The sequence below is a fragment of the Pristis pectinata genome, chromosome 6, assembly GCF_009764475.1.
Source record: "Pristis pectinata isolate sPriPec2 chromosome 6, sPriPec2.1.pri, whole genome shotgun sequence".
In the NCBI taxonomy this organism is placed as follows: domain Eukaryota; kingdom Metazoa; phylum Chordata; class Chondrichthyes; order Rhinopristiformes; family Pristidae; genus Pristis; species Pristis pectinata.
In genome coordinates this window covers 20,759,686-20,782,513 of record NC_067410.1, presented here as the reverse complement: position 1 = coordinate 20,782,513, position 22,828 = coordinate 20,759,686, and the positions used below count along the sequence as shown (strand labels likewise).

Sequence of the window (22,828 nt, the reverse complement as noted above, 5' to 3'; positions counted from 1 at the left end):
AAAAGAATTTTGCCAGGTTTTTCCAAGAGTTGCATCAAAGATTTGAGGTGAAGGATTCTGATGGCAACAAAAATGTCAAAAAGCTCAGGAATAAATCAAAAGGATAGGTAATAGATATTCATTCTACACAGATGTGAGGTGCTGAATTTTGGAATGAAGAAAGAGGTTGCCAAATAAATGTCTAAAAGATGTTGGAGAAACAGATCTGAGATTTGGATAGATAAATCTCTAAAATTAATAATGCTGAGTAATGAAGCTGATTTCACACATAAACTGGGATTTCAATCTAGATGGATTGAATTTGGAAAGCAAATAAATTCTGGCAAACTTGCAGTAAAGCTTGGTTAGACCACAAAGGAACTGTTAACTGTTGTAGTCGCATTATGGAAAGGGTGTGTATGGAAGCACTGGTAAAGGTCTAAACTGGATATCTTTTGATCTAAATCAAACTAGATTTCTTTACTTGTTTGTAGGTTCATTTGTCAGTGAAACTAAATACTGATGAGCAAAATTACCTAACAACTATATTCTGAACTAGCACTGCTATTATGTACTAATGCTGTGAGATTATTCCTAATGGCAGTTTAGTAGTTTTTGAAGGCAAAATTTTAATTATGATTTGTTATTCTAGGTGGTCAACGAGACCAGATGTTGCCAGTATTGAACTTCTGAACCCAAATGATCAACAATGTTCGCAAAGCGCAGTTATTTTGTCACGTGCATCTCAACCAGCTCGCCTCACCAGCATTATTTTTGCTGAAGAAATAGGTATGGTCTTCTGAATTAAATCAAGTTACACAGAAGCTAATATTTGCCCATCCTTGTCAAGAAATGTTGCCATTCTTTTATCACCTAAACTTTGTCACTGAATAAATCCATTAATCCATTTTTTAATTAATAGCCTGAAAGTAATACATGGCTTTCTTTCAAGGTACTCAATGACTCTGTGTAACCAAATAGGAAAATAATCTTGGAGGTGTCTGAGGTTGCATGTTTACTCAATAAAAAATTTGGATGAGTATGTAGGTGACATGATAAGAAAGTGTGTGGGTGACACCAAAGTTCATGTGTAGTGGACAGTGAAGAAGATTGCTCAATGTTACGATAGGATCTAGCTCAACTGGGAAAGTGGGCACAGAAATTGATGGAATTTAACGCAAAGTATGAAGTGATGCAACTTTGGAAGTTAAACCAGGGCAGGACAAACACAGTGAACAGTAGAGACCCAGGGGTACAAGTACATAGTTCTTGAAAGTGTAAGACCAGAGTAGTGAAATAGGTATATGGCATGCTTGCTTTCATCTGTTGGGGCATTAAATATAAGAGGAGGGATATCATTGTTATAGCTGAACAAAATGTCAGGGAGACTGCACTCGGAGCATGGTGTGCAGTTCTGGTCACCATCAATAAGAAGGATGTGATTAAGCTAGAGAGAATGTAAGAAAGATTCACAAGGATGCTGCTGGGCCTGGAGGGCTATGTCACAAGGAGAGACTGAATAGGCTGGGGCTGCTTTCCCTGAAGTGAAGGAGGCTGAGGGGTGACCATGTAGAGGTCTATAAAATCATGAGCGGCAGAGATGGGGTAGGTGGTCAGTCTTTTTCCCGGAGTATGGGGTCTAATATGAGAGGACATGGGTTTAAGGCTAGAGGGGAAAGATTTAAAGAGAAATAAAGGACTGCAGGTGCTGGAATCTAGATGGGGGGGAAAGCACAAGATGCTGGAGGAACTCAGCAGGTCAGGCAGCATCTGTGGAGAAAAGCAGACCGTCAATGTTTTGGGTCAGGACCCTTCCTCAAGACTGAAGGAAGGAAAAGGGGAAGCCCAATTTATAGGGGGGAAACAGAGCAGTGATAGGTGGACAAAAGAAGGGAGGCGGGGTGGGCACAAGGTGGTGATGGGTAGATGCAGGTGAGAGATAGTGATAGGCAGGTGCGGGGGAGGAGGGGAGAGCAGATCCACCGGGGGAAGGGTCAAAGGTACGGAGGCAGGCAGTATGGGGGAGGGGAGGAGAGGAATAGGAGAGGGGAAAAAATGGTGTGGAGAAAAAAAGAGGCTTGGAGAGGGAAGAAAAATGAGGTAAGCTGGGGGGGGGGGGGTGTTGTGGTTGGGGGTTGGTTGGTTTACATAGTGGGAGAGTTCAATGTTCATCCCGTTAGGCTCTAAGGTCCCAAGATGGAAAATGAGAAATGAGGTGTTGTACCTCCAGTTTGTGTTTGCACTCCTCTCGGCAGTGGAGGAAGCCGAGGACTAACATATCAGTGATGGAGAGGAAGTTGATGTGACTGGCCACGGGGAGATGCAGATCAGTTATGGACAGAGCACAGGTGTTCTTAAAGGGGACTTGAGAGGCAAGCTTTTTCCTACAGAGGTTGGTAGGTATATGGAGCGAGCTGCCAGAGGAGTTGGTAGAGGCACAAACAATTACAATGTTGAAAAGACATTTGGACAGGTTCATGGATAGTAAAGGTTCAGAGGGATATGGGCCAAATGCAGGTAAATGGGGTGAGGTCAGGTAATCACCTTGATCGGCATGGACAAGTTAGGCCAAAGGACCTGTTTTCATACTCTATAACATCTCTATGAATGCTTTAGCCTTTTCTAAGCAGTCCCTTGAAAGCAATTAAGATTTAGAGATGCTTGGGTTTTTGAGACTGTTAGTTTTCTTTTGTTCTTAGATATTTTAAGTGTTCATTGTACCCGTGATAACTTCTGTACTGCAGGCTTCATTTAGTACACAACACAAATCATTATCTTCCTATATGTGAAGAAATTTCCTGTGCTGGTTCAAGACTGATATGCTCAATCCTCAGTTCTTCATTTTTTTCTCCAGCTAGTGTACTCTTTTAGGTGTTGTGTTATCTCAGCACTGACATCACTAGTTGGAAAACTTGGGAATCCACAAGCACAGCTTGTTCAAGGATGAAAAATGATGGTCATGATAATCACTTTAAAATTTTAAATTTAAGCTCATGGGATTTAAGGGTTTTGGTGAAAATTAGACTGAGAAGTGTAGTAAGTGTATGATTTAAAAGAAATTAAATTTTTATAAGACATGTTTCCAATTTATCATGAACAAATTAAAAACTTTGACTTCGAATGAAATGTTTGTGTTTTTGAAAAAAGTCCCTTTTAATATTTGTCTTTTATTGTGCACATTTTTCCTTTAATAGCAGTTGGCCGGGTTTTGCGGTGTGACGTGATAGTTGATGTCATCAGCGAGATTGAAATTGTGTCTACAACTCGTGAACTTTACTTGGAAGATTCTCCACTGAAATTAAGAATTAGGGCTTTGGATTCAGAAGGTATGCAAATAATTGTATGGCAACCAGCACTTAAGTTTTGTATGAACACAAGTTCTAGGTTTCTTGGCTATCTTATTTGTCATGGGATCATTTGGATGCACCATCCTTTCCATTTTTGAATACTGATAGGAAGACAGTTATTAAGTGTTTTGTTCTTATTTACAGTGAGAAAATGGATTGCCACATGAGATGCATAAGTCAAAGATGAAGTTGCTTTTCATAAATTTGTGGCCAATTGCAAACTCAATGTACTTGACCTGTCTACTTGCCTCCAAAAGCAAAGAACTCATGGACTTGATTGGCACCGAGATTACTCTGCAGTCAGATGTCTCTGCTGCTTTCATCAATTTTCTTGCCCTTCAAGCCGTGCTGCTGCCATTGCGCCCATAGCCCTGACATTTTTTTCCTCATTTTTCTCTTATCTCTCCTCTTGCCACTTCCATGCTTTTAATGTTCTTGAGACCCACCAGCTGCTTTGACCCTTTCACCCCTACTAAATTGCAGACTGCTCAATTTCTTTATCCTTGACTACTGCCCTCTGTTTCATATATGGCATCATCACCTTTTCAACTGTTGATTCTTGAGTCCTTCCACTAAACTTCTTTCTTTGGAACGTATTTGTGCTTCTTTTATTGAATTCCTTGTTGAACTTCTGCAATCCTGTCAGAGTATGAAAATGTTTTGCATTAAAATCACCAATGAAATCTTAGTTAATTGTGATGAGTTAATCAGTTCCTCTTCCTCCACTTGACTGCAGACTTTGATTTTTCTTAACCACACCATCCACCTGAGAACAAAAAATAGAAGCAAGAGTAGGTCATTCAGCTCCTCACATCAACTCTGCCATGGCTGATTTTGTTTTTAATCTTGTTGTTACTGCAGGAAAGTGATGCTATGTCCCTTGATTCCCTAATATCCAAATATTTATCAACCTGTCTTGAATATGTTCAGTGACTGAGCCTCCTTGAGTAGGGAATTCCAAAGATTTACTGCCCTCTGGTTGAAGAAATTCTTCTCATCTCAGTCCTGAATGGTTGACCCCTTATTTTGAGACTCGTGTCTTTGATTCTAAACATCCCAACTGGGGGAAACAGCAACTGTGCACCTACTTTGTGAATCCCCATAACAACTTCGTACATTTCAGTTCTTCTAAGCTTGGGCATTTGTTACAGTCCCTCTATTGCAAGTATATCCTCCCTTGGGTAGGGAGACCAGGTATGTGCATGATATTCTGGAGTGGTCCTGTCACGGCTGTATATAATTTCAGTAAGATATCTTTACCCGTGTAGTTAAGCTCTTGCAATGCAGGCCAGCATATTGATTGCCTTCCTAACCATCTGCTGTACCTGCACATTACCCTTCAGTGATTCATGAAAAATACCTAGGTCCCCCTGAACAATTTTCAATCTCTCACAATTTTCCTTTTTTATAAATCCAGATTGATTCTGCTCAGTCCTTTTTTTAGGTGTGTTGCTACCACTTTTTTAATAGACCCCATTCAACTCCTCGCTACCATTGCTGAGTTCCACTCTTGTATATCAAGTCATATTAGAGAACTACCTGTAGTAGCTTCTTTCTTCATCATTACCTCTGCTATCTCTTCAAGTATCTGTTATTGGTTTCCTCTATCTCATCTGTGTGCTGACAAAAGTCCTATGAAAGTACAGCATCACATTTATGGTGATGACACTGCTCTACCTCAGCACAAACTCTTTCAAGCCTTTCATTAATCCTAAATTATCAGACTGCTTATCCAGCATTCAAAACTGGATGAATGAAAGTTACCTGAGGCTGTCAGAAACTGAAATAGACTACTTATAACCTTGGTGTCATATCTAATCATGCATTGATTAGAAATTAAAATTGATTTCATGCATATAAATAAGGGCAGATCACTTTGAGATTATACTTGTAGGCCTCCAAATAGTCAGCAGGATTTGGAAGAACAACTATGTAGAAAATAGCAACAGGATTTAAAAGCAATAGGGTTGTAGTACTGATTTTAGCTTTCTTAATATTGACTGGGACTACCTTGTTATGAGGGGCCTAGATGGGGTGGAATTTGTTAAATGGGTCCAGGAAGGGTTTTTAAAGCAGTTTGTATAATCATACTTGAGAGGGAGCTGTACTTAAACTTAGTTTAGGGAATGAGGAAGGGCAAGTGGTAGAAGTGTCTGTGAGGAACTCTGATCGCTGACACAATTCAGTAAGCTTTAAGGTAGTGATGGAAAAGGATGAGGTTGGACCTTGAGTTAAGGTTTTAAATTAGGGTGGGCTGACTTCAATAGTATAAGACAGGACCTGGATTGGGAGCAGCTGCTTGAGGGAAAAACAATATCTGATACATGGGAGGTGTTTAAAAGTGAAATAGAAGTTCACTGATAGCATGTACCTGTAAGGGTGAGAAGCAAAGAAGGTAAGATAAGGGAACTTTGTTTAACAAAGGAAATTGAGGTTGATCAGGAAAAAGAAGGAAGTGGTTGTCAGTTATGAGGGTAAAAAAAGTGACATAAAATGGCACTTTTCCCAAAACCTTATAAATATATTAGAAACAAGAGGGTAGCTAGGGTCAGAGTAGGTCCCATGAGACCAAAAGGGAAGCCCTTGTGTGGAGTCGGGGGATATGTGCGGTGTCCTGAATGAATATGTTTATCAGTATTCCTCAGTAAGCCTTGCACCACTAGAAGAGAAATTATTGGCATTGTTAGGGATAGGATTTATGAACACTTAGAAAGGCAGGGACTGATTAGGGGGAGTCAGCATGGTTTTGCTCATGGAAAATTGTGCCTCACAAATCAGATTGAGATTTTTGAGGTTTCTAAGAACATTGAAGGCAAAATGTTAGATGTGGTGTACATGGACTTCAGTAAGGCTTTTGACAAGGGCCCACATAGTAGGCTGGTCCAGAAAGTTGGGGCACAAGGTGTTTTGGCAAACTGCATCCAAAATTGGCATGGTGGTAGGAGGCAGAGGTTAATGGTAGAGGAATGTTTATCTGACTGGAAGTCTATACCCAGTGGTGTACAGCAGGGATTGGTGCTGGGATCAGTGTTGTTTGACATGCATATAAATGATTTGGATGAAAATTCCTGCATTCAGATAAGTGTGCTGAGAACATGTAGATTGGTGGAGTTGTAGATAGTGAAGATGGTTGCCTAAGGATACAGAGGGACATGGATAAGCTGGAAAGTTGGGCGGAGTAGTAGCTGATGGAATGCAAGTACAAGGCAATATATTTTGGGCAATCTAATAATGGCAGGACATGTACAGTAAACAGCAGATATCTCAGCATGAAAGTTCATAGCTCCCTGAAAATAGTGACACAGGTGGATAATGTAGTGAAGAAGGCATTCAGCTTGGTTGTCTTCATAGGCAGGGGTATGGCGTATAAGAATTGGGACATCATGCTGCAGCTGTAAAAGACATTTAGGCCAGATTTGAAATATTGTGTGCAGTTCTGATCAGGATATGGTAGTGTTAGAAAGGGCACAGAAGAGATTCACCAGGGTGTTGCTTGGAATGGAGGGCATTAGTTACAAGGAGAGATTTGGAAAGGCTGGGATTGTTCTTACTGAAGCACAGAAGGCTGAATGGTGAAATTAGTGGTTTATACAATTGAGGGGCATGGGCAGGATAGATGGTAGGTGTTTTTCCAAGGACAGGGGAGTCTAAAACTAGAGGACGTAGATTTAAGGTGAGAGGGAAATATTTAATGGAGCACTGAGGGTGAACTTTTTCCATTGGGTGGTGAGTATATGGAAGAAGCTTCCAGATGAGGTGGTAAAGTTTTTAAAAAGCATTTGGACAGGCACGTGGATGGGAAAGGAATAGAAGGATATGGGCCACGGGCTGGAAAATGGGATCAGTGTAGATGGCCATCTTGGTCAGCATGGATGAGTCAGGCCAAAGGGTCTGTTTCTGTGCTGTGGCACTCTACGACTATTGACCTTTGTACTGCATTTATACCATCACTTACGATGGCTTATTTCCACCCTAACATCACCTGACTCTGCCTTTGCTCCTATTTATTTCCTTCCAACACTCTCAGTCCATTCCGTTGCTAGCTTTGAGCTTGAATATTCCTGTCCTGGCTGATCTCCCTCATTCCAGCCTCCATAAACTTGAGGTCCTAACAAATTCAGCTGGACATTTTCCCAACTTGCAATGAGTCTTCACCATCCACCTTTGTGATTGTTGACATGATTGGTTAAACAAGATCTTAATTGTAAAAACTTTAGTCTGGCCTTAAACTATTCATGGCTTCAAGTGCCTTGTATCCTGGTCTTAACTCTATACTCTTCAATTTGGTTCTTTTTGATCAACCTCAAATGAAATGCTCCATGCTGGTCTTATTTTCATCTGCCATAGCCAAATTATTGGAGCTCCCTCCCTAAAATTCTCTGATCATGTACATGCTCTCCTTTTTAAGATGCTCTTTAATGCCCCCAGACAAAGATTTTAGTCACCTGCTCTAATATCATCATTTAGGTTAATGCCAAATGTTGCAAAGTTGTTGCATCTGGGGATATTTACCAGCTTAAGGTGATATGTCAATAAATATGCTGCATATGGAATTTTTTTTAAAAATTGCTTTGTTGATGTTCTTGGTAAGGATCATCTTGGATTTAATTTACTTTATGTCCTCTACCGTAGTATGCAGTGTTCTAACACCCCTCCCCAACCACCCTACAAATAAGTTTTATTTTAAATGGCAGATACTTGTCAATTAAACCTTGGGAGATGCTTGTTACTCTTTTTGACAAGCTTTTCCTGTATCTATTACAGAAACTGATTGTCTAATCTTTGGGCTATAATTGCTCCATGCTGCTCGTGGCAATGCCTGTAGCATAATGTTTTGCATTTCCCAAGCCTATTCTGCAGTGAAATTCTTGCTTTCCATTCAACTCAGCTTCTCAATATTTAGAGCTTGGCTGTTTCAGCACATAAATAGCAAAGGTTTGAATGTTTGTTGGTTTTGGATACATTTTGAACAGTGTATAGCTTTTAAAATGTTGGCACCTTTTGGGTCCAATTGCTACCCACCCTGCAAGGACATGGGTGGTTTCGACTTGATTATGTATCCTGGTGGTCTCCATATGTATAGGAAGTTTTGAGACTTCCTTTGTATGTTGATGTGGCTATAATATGATTCCTTACACTATTTTCACTGCACTGACAAGTTAGTGTGCAATATCTTGGCCAGTTATAGAATGCAGAAATATGTACAGTTTAAATTTAATTATCCCTTCTCCAGAAGAAATGCGTTAAGGCACCATTTATTTTCCTTCTGTGCCTCATTGATTCCACCTCTCCAATCCACTGCCAGTGGCCTAAATCTTCCTCTTTGCTCTCTCTAACCCACAGCCTTAATAGGACTTTTGTCATCATCTATGATGATGAAATCCAAACAGCGAAACAATAACTTGAAGCTCCAAAATAGACTAAAAATCAGACTACCAGATCAGAATGAGAATGGTGACTGGACTAGCAGAATCAGAGAGATGATGGACAATAGCAGAAGGGGTAACTCACAAAATGGAGCACCAATAGCACTGGTCCAGGGAGAACAATGTTAGGGAAAACGATGTTAGACAGAACACTGGTGGAACTGGAGAGGAACAGGTGCGGTATACAAACTGAATTGTTGTAATGTCATAGAGTCAGAGCACTACAGCACAAACAGGCCCTTCAGCCCATCTAGTCCATGCCAGCCTGGTTTTCAGCCTAGTCCCATCCACCTGCACCCAGACCATAGCCCTCCATACCTCTGTCATATACGTACCTATCCAAACTACTCTTAAATGTTACAATTGAATCTGCAGCCACCATTTCCACTCTGAGTCAAGTAGTTCCCCCTCAGATTTACCTTAAATCATTAATATAGATGATAAACAACGGACCCAGCACTGATCCCTGCAGCACATCACTAGACACTGTCTCCAATCAGAGAGACGACCATCTACTACCACTCTAGCTTCTCCTGCTAAGCCAATGTTGAATCCAGTTGGCTACTTCATCCTAAATGCCAAGTGACTTAACCTCCTGGAGCAGCCTCCCATGTGGGAATTTTGTCAAAGACCTTGCTAAAGTCTGTGTAGACAACATCCACTGCCTTCCCTTCATCAACCTTCCTGGTAACCTCCTTGGAAAAACAAAGATTGGTTAGACGTGACCTACCATGCACAAAGCCATGTTGACTATCCCTCATCAGGCCCTGTTTATCCAAATACTTGTATATCCTGTCCCTCAGAATACCTTACAATAATTTACCCACGACTGATGTCGGGCTCACCAGTCTATAATTTCCCAGCTTATTCTTGGAGCCTTTCTTGAACAACTGAACATTAGCTATCCTCCAGTCCTCTGGCACCTCATCTGTGGCTAAGGACGTTTTAAATATCTCTGCCAGGGCCCCTGCAATTTCTGCACTAGCCTCCCACAAGGTCCAAGGGGACACTGTCGGGAGCTGGGAATTTATCCACCCTAATTTGCCTCCAGACAGCTAGCACCTCCTCTTCTGTAACCTGGATACAGTCCATGACATCACTACTCTTTTTTTTTACCTCAGTTCTATCAACTCTGTGTCTCTCCTGAGTAAACACAGATGCAAAAAATCTACTTAAAACCTGCCCCATCTCTTTCGGCTGACCACGCTGATCTTCAAGAGAACCAATTTTGACCTTTGCTATCCTTTTGCTCTTAATATAGCTATAGGAACCCTTTGTATTCTCTTTCACCTTGTCTGCCAGAGCCACCTCGTGTCTTCTTTTTGCCCTCCTGATTTCCCTCAAGTGTTCTCTTACATTTCTTTTACTCCAAGCGCCTCATTTGATCCTAACTGCCTATACCCAATATGCACCTCCTTTTTCTTTACCAGGGCCTCAATATCCCTGGATAATAAAGGTTCCCTAAACCTGTTAGCCTTGCCTTTTATCCGAACAGGAACATACAGATTCTGTACTCTCAATATTTCACTCTTGAAGGCCTCCCACTTACCAAGCATCTCTTTGCGAGAAAACAACCTATCCCAATCCATGCTTGCCAGATCCCTTCTGATGCCATCAAAATTGGCCTTCCTCCAGTTTAGAATCTTAACCCTAGGACCAGTTCTATCCTTTTCCATAATTATCTTGAAACTAATGGAATTATGATCACTAGATCCAAAATGTTCATCTATACTCGCTTCTGTCACCTGCCGTGTCTCATTCCCCAAGAGGAGATCCAGTATCGCATTCTCTCTATTTGGGACCTATACATATTAAGGAAACTTCCCTAAACATTTTGACAAATGTAATCCCATCCATTCTGTCACTTACCGGCAACAAAAGAAACACACCAAGTCATGTATAAGTGTTAAAAACTATTTTGTTAATAACTACTCATGATAATAAGAAAAATAAAAGTAAGAATGTTAGAAGTAAAAATGTTAGATCTTAAATATTAACCCCAAAAACTAAACTCGAAGTGTGTGTGTGTCAAATTCCCAAACTCCAAGTCCAGGAATAGTTCTCAAAGTTCAGTTCAGCAAGCCGTAAGGTGAAACGTGAGCAAAGGCTTCTGCAAAACCACTGTTGACTGAAGAGGAAATGTAGAGAGAAAATAGAGAGTAATTACGACACCCAAATATTCCATGAGGGAACCCATATGACACCTCAATCACTGATGATCTCCATTCCTTTGTTCCCAAGTATCTGCCACCCCAAAAGGCATTCGAGATGTGGCCGTCGACACAAATACCTGTTTCCTTCAGGTATTTGTGTCGACAAGGTGGACTCCACTGGATTATTCCAAAAATCCATACGTGGATTAGTAGTGACAGACACAGTTCTTGTTTTTCGTCCATCGATACAGAGACCAGCAGGCTAGTGTCTCTCTCCCGCTCTTTGAATGACTGCTCCAAAAATGTCATTACGTCCTTATCTCCTGTTGTTGTTGTTGTCGTCATCACAACACACACACACACACACACACACACACACACACACACACACACACACTACTGTGCTATGTCTTAAAGGGACATTCCCCAATAGTAACCTAATCTGTAACAATTCCTTTTACAGCGTTGGAGTCCCAGTCAATATGTGGCAAGTTAAAATCACTTACTATCACAACTACTCTCTACAAATTTGCTGCTCTAAATCCTGCTGACTATTGGGAGGTCCATAATATAGTCCCATTAACGTGGTCATCCCTTTTTTTATGCCTCTGTTCCACCCAAATTGCCTCAGTAGTCAAACCCTCCAGTATGTCCTCTCTGAGCACAGCCGTGCCATTTTCCCTGATGAGTAATGCCACCCCTCCCCTTTTAATACCTCCCCTCTGTCATGTCTAAAACAGTGGAATCCTGGAACATTGAGCTGCCAGCCCTGACCCTCCTGCAACCAAGTCTCACGAATGGCTACAGCATCATAATCTTACATATGGATCCATGCTCTAAGTTCATCTGCCTTACCTACAATACTCCTTGCATTGAAATATACGCAGCCCAGAACATTTAATCCCACCATGCTCAACCTTTTGGTTTCCATCTTTTTGTAACATCTACTTTCCCCACAGCCTCTCCACTTGCTGTCCTGCCACTCTGGTTCCCCCCCCCCCCCCCCCCCCCCCCCCCCCCCCCCCCCCAAGACCTTCCCGCAAGGATATTGGCCCCCTGCCCCCCCTCCAGTTCAGATGCAAACCGTCCTGTTTGTACAGATCCCACCTGCCCTGGAAGAGAGCCCAATGATTTAAATGCCTGAAGCCCTCCCTCCTGCAGCATCTGCTTAGCCACACGTTAAACTACACTATCTTCATATTCCTTGCCTCACTAGCACCACATGGCATGGGTAGCAATCCTGAGATCACCACCCTGGAGGTCCTGTCTTTTAACTTGGCACCCAATTCCTTGAATTCACTTTGCAGGACCTCCTTACTTTTCCTGCCTATGTCATTGCTACCAACATGTACCATGACCTCTAGCTGCTCACCCTCCCCCTTAAGAATGCTATGGACTCTATCAAGACATCTCTGACCCTGGCATCTGGGAAGCAACACACCATCTGAGAGTCTCATTCTTATCCACAGAACTCCCTGTCTGCTCCCCTAACCAATGAATCCCATATCACTACCACATGTCTCTTCTTCCCCCACCTCCCCCCCCCTCCCTTCTGAGCCAAACAGCCAGACTCAGTGCCTGAGATCTGACTGCTGTGGCTTTCCCCTGGTAGGTAGTTTTCCAAATGCAAGTGACTTTGGAAATTTTGGAAATCTGTCAGAACTTTTGACTTTTCCCACAATGTCAGCAAAACAAAAGAGCTGGTCATTCCCTTCAGGAAAGGGGGTGGTGTACATGCACCTGTCTACATCAATGGTGCTGAGGTCAAGAGGGTTGAGAGCTCCAAGTTCCTAGAAGTGAACATCACCAATAACCTGTCCTGGGGTAACCACGTAGACACCACAGCCAAGAAAGCTCACCAGTGCCTCTACTTCCTCAGGAGGCTAAAGAAAGTTGGCATGTCGCCTTTGACACTGACCAACTTTTATCGATGCACCATGGAAGGCATCCTATCTGGATGCATCATGGCTTGGTATGGCAACTGCTCTGCCCAGGACCACAAGAAACTGCAGAGTTGTGGACACAGTCCAGTGCATCATAGAAACCAGCCTCCCCTCCTTGGACTCTGTCTATACCTCTCGCTGCCTTGGTGAAGCAGCCAACATAATCAAAGACCCCACCCACCCAGGTCATTCTTTCTTCTCCCCTCTTCCATCAGGCAGAAGATACAGGAGCCTGAGGGCACATACCACCAGGCTCAAGGACTGCTTCTATCCCATGGGTGATAAGACTGTTGAACGGTTCCCTTATACGATGAGATGGACTCTTGACCTCACAATCTACCTTGTTTGACCTTGCACCTTATTGTCTACCTGCAATGCACTTCCCTGTAGCTATGGCACTTTACTCTGTATTCTGTTATTGTTTTTACCCTGTAGTACCTCAATGTACTGTGTAATGAATTGATCTGTACAAACGATATCCAAGGCAAGTTTTTCACTGTACCTTGGTACAAGTGACAATGATATACCAATACCATGGGATTTTTGAGATGAAGGGAATTTTTGCCTCATTCCATTGCAAACAAATTTAACGAATTGTTCAGTTTTTAAAGCTCTTTCCATATTTGAAAGAAATTAAGTGATTAAAGGAATGTATTTATGAAATAAAATATCCCTTGAATAATGAAATGAATGCATGTTTTTGATACATTACAAAATTTAGATCATTAATTGTCTCCTGCAAGTGGGAATGTTATATGAACTGTTCCTCCCAAAGCTCTGGTTCTCTTGGGTTTGATGGAAAATGCTAGATGCTTGTGCCAAAAGTTGATTTTTTTTAAATTTAGTAGTTGACCAATTTGATTTTAAGGTATGTAGCGTAACTTCTAACTTGCTAAGAACTTGATGTCAGTTATGGATTTGCTTCATAGTGAAGTAAGTATGAATTGAACTCCAAATTTTTTTAGGGACATGACCATTCACATCGTAGGGACTGTTAGTGCAGAAGAGGAAATAATGGAGTAAGTGACCTGAACCAACAATTGTACCAAGCATATTCCTGGGATTTCTATAAAGTTTTACATTGTCTTTGCTGAAAACTGTTAGGTTATTATTGTTGTTCCTGTGGCAATCCAGTCTTTTGATGTATGTTTACCAGTCCTTTTCAAAGCTACATAGACAAAAATAATGTTACTGATGGCAATTGTGATTCATTGCTCCAAGATGGGTGCAGAAAATCAGTCTGCAATTCAATTTGTATTCCATTGTGTTATTTATGTTTACTCTGAAGCATGTTACTATAATTTTCTGATGGTAATTATACTGAGATGTTTTCATCTCCATCACATCATAAATCATGATGTAACCAATTCAGTTTTCACTTGTCATTGATTTAGCTGAGTCTGTCATTTTCCTTAATCTTTCTGTCGTGGTCATGTGAATATCTCAGCAAACTATTAGCCTTGATGCGAAGCTGAATTGTAGATTAAACTTATTTATGAAGCTACACTTCAATCCATTTAGTGTCTCTTTTGCCTGTGGAAAGTGAATGTGCTTTCATCTTAGCTCTTTGATCGGTGCCAAGTCTCTAATTTACTAATATATCAAAACTTACAAAATTTAAGATGAGTTAGCTACACTGAGATCTACCAGCTAAACTGTGAGATGTATGCATGCATCACTAATCATGCTACTCTAAGAAATAATGGACCACTATCAAGGTTACAGATGTGGCTATTTGCCATGAGAAGAGATTTTTGGTTTCAATTTGTAAATAGATTAAAATCCTTGATGTTAAGAGAATTATATTGGAATTGGTTTATTATTTGTCACTTGTACCAAGGTACTGTGGAAAAACTTGTCTTGCATACCGTTCATACAGATCAATTTATTACACAGTGCCTTGAGGTAGTACAAGGTAAAACAATAACAGAATGCAGAATAAAGTGTAACAGCTACAGAGAAAGTGCAGTGCAGGTAGAAAATAAGGTGCAAGGTCACAATGAGGTTGATTGTGTCAAGTCCATCTTATCAAATTGGGGATCTGTTCAATAGTCTTATAACAGTGGGATAGAAGCTGTTCTTGAGCTTGGTAGTATGTGCTTTCTGCCCAAATGGAGAGGGGAGATGAGGGAATGTCTGGGGTGGGGCCTTTGATTATGCTGACTGCTGTACCGAGGCAGCAAGTAGTATAGACTACTTCATTTCCGTGATGTGCTGTGTCCACAACTCTCTGCAGTTTCTTGCGGTCCTGGGCAGAGCAGTTGCCACTCCAAGCCGTGATGCGTCTGGATAGGATGTTTTCAATGGTGTATCAATTAAAAATTTGAGTGTCAAAGGGGACATGCCAAACTTCTTAGCCTCCTAAGGAAGTAGAAGTGTTGGTGAGCTTTCTTGGCTGTGGCGTCCACATGGTTGGACCAGGACAGGCTATTGGTGATGTTCACTCTTAGGAACTTGAAGCTCTCAACCTCAGCACCATCAATGTAAACAGGAGCATGTGCACTGCCTGCCTTCCTGAAGTCAATGACCAGCTCTTTTGTTTTGGTGACATTGAGGGAATGGTTGTTGTCATGACACCATGTCACTAAGCTCTCTATCTCCTTTCTGGACTCCAACTTGTCGTTATTTGAGATATGGCCCACTACGGTGGTATCATCTGCAAACTTGTAGATGGATTTAGAGCAGAATCTAGCCACACAGTCTTGAGGCTATAGGGAGTAGAGTAGGGGGCTGAGGATGCAGCTTTGAGGCACCAGTGTTGAGAAAAATATTGCTGGAGGTGTTGCTGCCTATCCTTACCGATTGCATTCTGTTGGTCAGGAAGTCAAGGATCCAGTTGCAAAGGGAGGTGTTGAGTCCCAGGTCTTGAGTTTGGAGATGAGTTTGCTTGGAATTATAGTACAGATGCAGATAAAGCAGTCTGTGATTGAGTCCATTATTCTTAGTGTGAATGGGAGAACTTGTGAACCAGAATTTGCTGTTTGTCCTCCACCTACCATCACAACAGGTATTTGGTGAAATTTCTGGTGAGCAAATTGGAAGAATGGAGTGTCAACAGCTGAATTTTGGATCTCTGGAATAAATTTCTGTATTTCTTGAATCTTGAACTGGAAGAGTCTTTGGCACATTGGCTTCCATTTGGCCTTCTGTGAACATAATGGTTTGGGGAGTGAAAATAACAGCAGGAAGAAACTTGTATTTTTTTTAATAGCACCTTTCATGACCTGTGGCATCCTGAAGTAACTTGCAGTAAATTAACTACTGTCGAGGAGTAACCATACTTGTAAAATTTGGAAATATATATACTAGTTTGTGTACAGTATGGCTCAGCAAACAGCACCAGGATGAATAATTTGTGTGTCCTTAGGATTAAATGTTCACAGACCATCAGCAGAGCTCCCATTCAGTTTAAATAGAGGAACTTGTGTGTCCACCCAAGAGAGTAGAGTTGGTTTAATGTGCCAGTTTAACATCACAGTTGAAAGATGGCACTGTTGACAGTGTAGCATTTTCTCCGTACTGGAGTGTCAGCCTAGATCTTTGATCCATCCCAGGAGTCGAGCTTGAATAAACAATATGATTCATGAGTGGGCTGCAGAAAAAGAAGTTAATGCCAAGCATCCATTTGTTTAATGTAATTTACATTGGGAGATGGAGTAAACAGCAACAGAAGAGGAAAAAAAAGTTAGGATAGACTTCACCTTAGACCCATCCCTTGTTATTCATGAATTTGTTATTCACTGTTTCAAGTATTCATGACTGCATCAGTGGGACACTGGGAAAGATGTGCTTTCTGAAACTTTAGAAAGTGTTATGGTTTTGCATATCATGTCTCCCCTGCTTGCTGGTGCAGCAATGTGCTGTGGCACCTCCTGCAAGCCTCTCTCCTTTCTCTTTCTCTCTAAAAGTGTTCATCATTGAATGTTTATTGGCAATTAAATCACATAAGCACCTTTTGCAAAAAAAAAACAAGCTGCTGGAGGAACTCAGTGTGTCAGGCAGCATCTGTGGAGGGAAATTTTCAGTCCGTGTTTCAGATGGAGTCGCTTCATTTGGATCCTCAGGCTGGCATTTAATCAGCTGAGAGATCGATAGCAATACGATCTATGAAAACCTGATCTATAGAATACCAACTTGGCATTCCAAAGTGCACACCAAGCTAGAGTTCTGGTTTCTGGAAGTGATAACATAAAAACAAATTAAACTTGCATACAAGTCTGCTTGGCTGGGGTTGCAAAAGAGGCAGAAAAGGAAAACTGATGCAAATTGAAGATCTAAAGTGTTATTTCTTTGTGATACTCGAATGTTCACAACATTGATGATCTTACTGTGAAATTTCATTTAGTTGAAGTGCAATTGACTGGGGGAAAACTGTCTGCTCCACCTCTTACTCATTGACATTCTAGCTGAAGTATATTCTTCTGACAGATGTTGGAAAATATGGAACACCTTATCAAGGGCAGGATTTGCTCACCAGATAATTTTAGTTGCAAGTCAATGATGCCTCTCGTGCAAAATCTTGTTCAATTTATCCAAATGTTATCATGAGTTTCCACTCGATTGGCATTAATGCAGACACTGAGGAGTCCAATTCATTGTAGTTCCCTGTAAGAAAATGGAATTGTTTTGATGATGTGACCCAGAATTCCATTCTTTCTTTATACTACAGCTGATCTGCTTAGAATTTACAAAATTTTAAAGAAAGGGGTTTCCTTTTAGAAAACTAGTTTTATGCATAGAGATCTAATCATCACGACGCAGACTTTGCACCTTAAACAGTAGTGTAACTTTTCTTTCCTCCTTTCCTTAGTGCAAGGTTCATTTGGAGTGTTTCCTTGACAAGGCAGACTTTCTAGTACCTGCTGTTATGGGCTTTCTACATTATGCACTCTGTTTCCCAATCTGCAGTCATTAAGGTCAATTGTGGTAACTTGCATATCACACTCATTGTTATCACAACTCTGAGGAGACCAGCAATGGAGCTTTCATGCTGTTGGCCAGTAGAACACTATAGATGGTGGGGTGGAGATAAACTAATGAAGAATTTAGACCCAAGGAACTGACTTTTTTTGTATAAATTGCGAGTTCTCATTAATATTGAGCAGTCCAAATGGTTAAAATGTGCTACTTCATTTCCAGTGCTGAGGGGCAGTGAAGGAGAGGTGGGTCTTCAAGTTTGGAGGAGGACTAAGTGGCAAATCCTGGTTGCTTTTGTAATGGGAGGGACATGAAAGATTAAAAAACCACCCTTGAACTGGGTGGGTGGAAGGGGTAGCAAAATGCCAGTGTGAATCAAGGAAGAGAGGCTGAAAGTAGCCAAGGCAATTAAGAGAACAAGTGACAAGAATTGTATCCTTTCCATAATGAAGCATCTTCACGTAGACACAGAGGCTCCCTGTGTTACGGAAGACCTGGCTTGCGGAAATCCAACTTTATACAAATTCTCCCATAGGTTTTTAAAGAATTTTTCAAGGTAGGAAAGTGAGGTACGGAAATGCAAACATCTTCAGGAGTTATGGAATATGGGCAGCAGCTAGTTATTTCAAAAGAAAGCTGGTCTGTTTGCATGAAACTTTCCTGCAGTAATCAAGTAGACACCAGAACGCAGGCTGCCAGTTCACAACGGGGGGCTACTTAAAGGATTCGCTTTGGAAACTTACAAAGCAGTCTCTTCTATTGACACTTGTAAAATACTTTATCAACCAACATAATATACATTAACATTTTAAGGCTATCAAAACTGCCATTGGATGTGGGACATTCTGATTCTGTACCAATGTAACTACACAAGGGAAGACAATAAGTAAAAGATCGTGTTAATCGAACCTCACTGAAATTGCTTGTTTCTGACGATTTATGAACTTGCATAACCCAGGGACTACTGTAGCAGTCTTCAAGGAAATTGTAACCAATTGATGTAGAACTATACCCATTGCTTTCAATTTCCTGCTGTGTGTAAAAATGTTACTTTTGCTTTAATATTTGATATTGTTTTGCAATGTTGGCAACAACTCAGTGCATTTTTCTTTAGATGTGCAGTACAATTTGTCTAATTAAGAGAGCTACCAAGGCTGTGGGTCCCAATATCCCCATTAGTTGTGACACAGTCATAAATGATCTACTTGTGTTATGTGGTTAGTAAAATAAATTGGCTCACTGAATATTTGGTTTGAAATACACAAATGTCATGTTGAAAATACAACTGGTGCAAAATCCATATTAAGACCCCAGTTTTATCCAGCTTCAGGGATCACTACGCAAGTTGAAATTGCAGTAGTATTTTTGGTGGGATCTCCTATTGTGCTTTCATTCCTTTAAGTACCTGTTTACTTTTTCCAGGGGGTCCTGAAATGGACATTTCTAATAGTTAGAACCTGATAGTAACCAGTTAAGCTGCAATTGCAAAATTAACCTGTGGTGCAGATACTGAGTTTCTTATCCCCTCTTTTACAGGAAACACATTCAGCACATTGGCAGGAATCGTATTTGAATGGAGTATAGTGAAGGATACTGAATTTGCTAGATATTCAGATTCCCATAATGCCTTAAGGTAGGTGTCTGGACTCTTCAGGTGCAACTCTTTTCCACTTTGAGTGATTTATCATTTGCAATAAAATAGTTTATCCTTTTGTTTTTAGGTCTTAAAAATATAACACTTCTCTTTAAAGCAGCTGGTTCGGCTAATAGTTATAACATATTCAGCAGGTTCTGTAGAAGCTGCGCAGTGCTTTAATCAATGTTCAAGAAAGATGAGGCTAGATCATTGGGAGTATTTAATGAGGAAGTAGTTAATTTTTTTGAAAGATGAGGGATTGAGGGCTATGGGGAACTGGCACAAAAGAGATGTGACCTGAGGAAGACCAACCATGATCATATTGAATAGTCGGGCAGGCTCCTACTCCTACTCCTACTCCTATTTTATTGTGCTCTTCATTCTGATATTGGTGTTAACCAATGTGGAGGAACTGAACCAATGTTTGGTTCTTGGATATTTTGGAATCTGTATCTTGTAATTTTTCACCTTTAAGCCAGGTTGATCATAAATCAATAGGCATGTGGAATCAAGATATTGATAGAATATATCAAAATATTCTATCCATTTTGTTTCTTGGTTGTAGATATTGTTTTCTTCCAGCAGAATTTAACTCTGAGGGTCTTGATGTATAGATTCTGAACTGTGTGATAATGTAGCTCTGAGTTCTCCACTATCAGTTGTCACACAAACTGCTTTCCATTTGTTTTACCATGTCTTCTCTCATGCAAATGCATAGTGAGCTCAAGGAAGGGTGAAATAATTTAGATTGCAGCTTCTCATTGAGATTATTCGGCTAAATTGGGTTTGCTTTTTGAAAATCCAATGCAAAGGGTCCAGTCAGAACAGAAATGTCTGAACTATTTCTCTTTGACCAATTATACAAGCATGATATCATTTCTCATTCATGAGTGGTTTCTAAGTTTCCTCCCATACAGCTGGAGGCAGGAAAGTGCCATGACTTTGCAAGATCCTGCCAATATCCACAAATAGTTCACGTGATTATTAAAAGAACATTCAGGCACTCCCATCTGAGTGCAGATATCATCAGGACTAGATCAATTTTGCATTGGGGGGGGGGGGAGAAGCAAGCCTAAACTTCTAAGCTGGAAAGTAATTGAAACAAAACCAGAAGCTGAGTGATGCACTCAGTGGGTCAGGCAACATCTGTGGAAAGAGAAAATGAATTGATGTTTCATGTCAGACACTCTTCATCAAAACTAGGAAAGAGGAAAAAAACAAATTAGCTTTGAGTTGCAGAGGGGCTTGGTGAGGAATGGATAGGACAAAAGGAGTGTCTCTGGGGTCTTGGCCAGAGTCGCCATGGTGCTAAGCTGTTGCTGAAGTCATTTGGAGACTTCCAAATTTTCCCATGTTATAGTCCACTTGCCAGATATTTGGCCACTCATTCAGCCTATCTATATCCATTGGTAGCCTCTTTTTTTTATAAATAACTTGCTTTTCTACCAATCTTCATGTCATCAGCAAATGTAGTGACCATACATTTATCCAATGTACTGTAAAAGTTTTGTGATATCTTGTGAACCAGAAAAAGACCCAGTTATGCCTCTTGTGTTTTCTGTTGGCCAGCCATTTTTCTACCATGCCAAAATGTCATTATCTAACCATTTCTAGGATTCAGTTTTTTCTTGTACTTGTCCATATCACAGATTTCATTTGAATCCTCCTATTTACTCTCCTCCTCAGATGCCTTTATCAGGTGCACAGTCAGTTGTGTCATGCAGTCTCTCCTGGCTCCCTATCATAGATCTTCTATTTGTTCTCTCCACTGTCCTCTGCCTTTCTCTGCAAGTTGAAACTTGTTTAATTTCTAATTTTTCCCAGTTCTGATGAATGCTTATGGACCTGAAATATTAACCCAGGTCCTTCCCACAGATACTGCCTTACCTGCTAGGTGTTTGCAACTTTTTTTTTATTTTGTTTTGACTTTTAGTAGCTGCAGTTACTGGATTTTCATATGGAGTAAATGGCCCAACTCACTTCAGAGACGGTCCTATCTATCTGTTAATCACACATCTAAAGCTTGGTGTCTGAAGCCGACAGCAAAAGCTGTTCCCAATTTAAAATGGGTGAACTTGCAGAATAACTGCTATGCAGGACCTTCCTGCCATGCACTTGATGTTTTTTTTTGTTTTGTTGTTGTTACTCAGTGCACCTAAGATGCTTGTAAATTACAGACCACAACCTGGGCATCAAGCTGGTGTTGTCTGTCGTTTTTTTTTTTAAATTTTACTTTCCTTGCATCAGTGAATCAGTCCTCAAGTTTGTTTTTCTTAAACACTTTTGAGAGTAGGAATCGAGGACTTGAATCTGTTTCTGACTGCAAGCATATTGCCCATTAGTGTTGACAACTGGGGTATATTTTTGCCAATTTGATTTTTTTTTTAAAGAAATGTTTACTTATTCCTCTGTACATAGTATGTAATGGTGCTGACTCCTATGTATTATGCACAACTTCATTTCTTGTAGGTGTGGCCAGTAGTCATTTTCTCTTTAATATTTGCATTTTAACTAATATTGTGCAACATTGCCATGATGTTTCAGATAATTACATGTTTATTACTCAAGTAGTTTGTGAAATGTTGTAGTTCCTGAATAAGATCAGATGCTTTCTCTTTTGGCTGATACAGGTGTTCATACACAATAAATCCATTACTTGGGACATTAGAATGGAGCATTCTTTTTGTTGTCTTTTCATAAATGACACAGAGGTGTCTAATAAATAACTAAATACCTAAGAAAATGTTATGTAAACTGAGTCAGCTGATTTGAAAATTTCTTGATACTTTAGTTCTTTAGAGAGAAAGATAAATGATTTGAGTAATTACCTCACTCTTTTTATTGCAGGATTGTTAAGTTTTCTGAATCTACCTACACTCCACCAATGTACATATCAGAGATGGAGAAACATGGCAAACAAGGGGATACAGTTTTGGTGTCGGGAATGAAGACAGGAAATTCAAAACTGAAAGGGAAAATACAAGAAGCAATTTACAAAGTAATTTAATATTGGCACATTTCCAAGAGTCTCTCTTAAAATGCTGTGATTAATGCATGAGACTTATTTTCTATGCTGTTTCTTCTTGCAAATGGGATCTAAATGCATTTTTTACTTGTTTTGTGTGTTTTTTTTAAATGGTGGTCTCATTCAAAACACCTCTTGGAGCAGTGATACAATGAATGATGGCAGTGAATTTGGGAGCTGTATCCACAGTTTTTTCCCCACACATTTTGTAGAACATTTGTACTTTCATGCATTTGTGTGATTAGAGTATGTGTACGTATGTGTCCATGGAGCCTGGTCTCTGGTCATCTTGACTTCCTTGCTGTTGGATCATGGCCTCACTCCATCAATTCTAGTGCACAAATCTAGTGTGCACCAGCCATCCCTTAAAGAATCTGTGCACAGGCATCTTCTACTCAATGA

At 40.5% G+C, this 22,828-nt stretch overlaps 1 protein-coding gene across 2 annotated transcripts in view; it reads left to right on the top strand.

Moving 5' to 3' along the window:
* nup210 (nucleoporin 210) overlaps nucleotides 1-22,828 on the top strand; it is a 98,746-nt gene that overhangs the window by 6,943 nt on the left and 68,975 nt on the right. For both annotated transcript variants that reach the window (XM_052017290.1, XM_052017289.1), the window contains exons 2-5: nucleotides 632-768; nucleotides 3,174-3,305; nucleotides 19,302-19,398; nucleotides 22,249-22,399. In XM_052017290.1, the coding sequence (XP_051873250.1) occupies nucleotides 632-768; nucleotides 3,174-3,305; nucleotides 19,302-19,398; nucleotides 22,249-22,399 (517 nt within the window). The remainder of the gene's footprint in view (nucleotides 1-631; nucleotides 769-3,173; nucleotides 3,306-19,301; nucleotides 19,399-22,248; nucleotides 22,400-22,828) is intronic.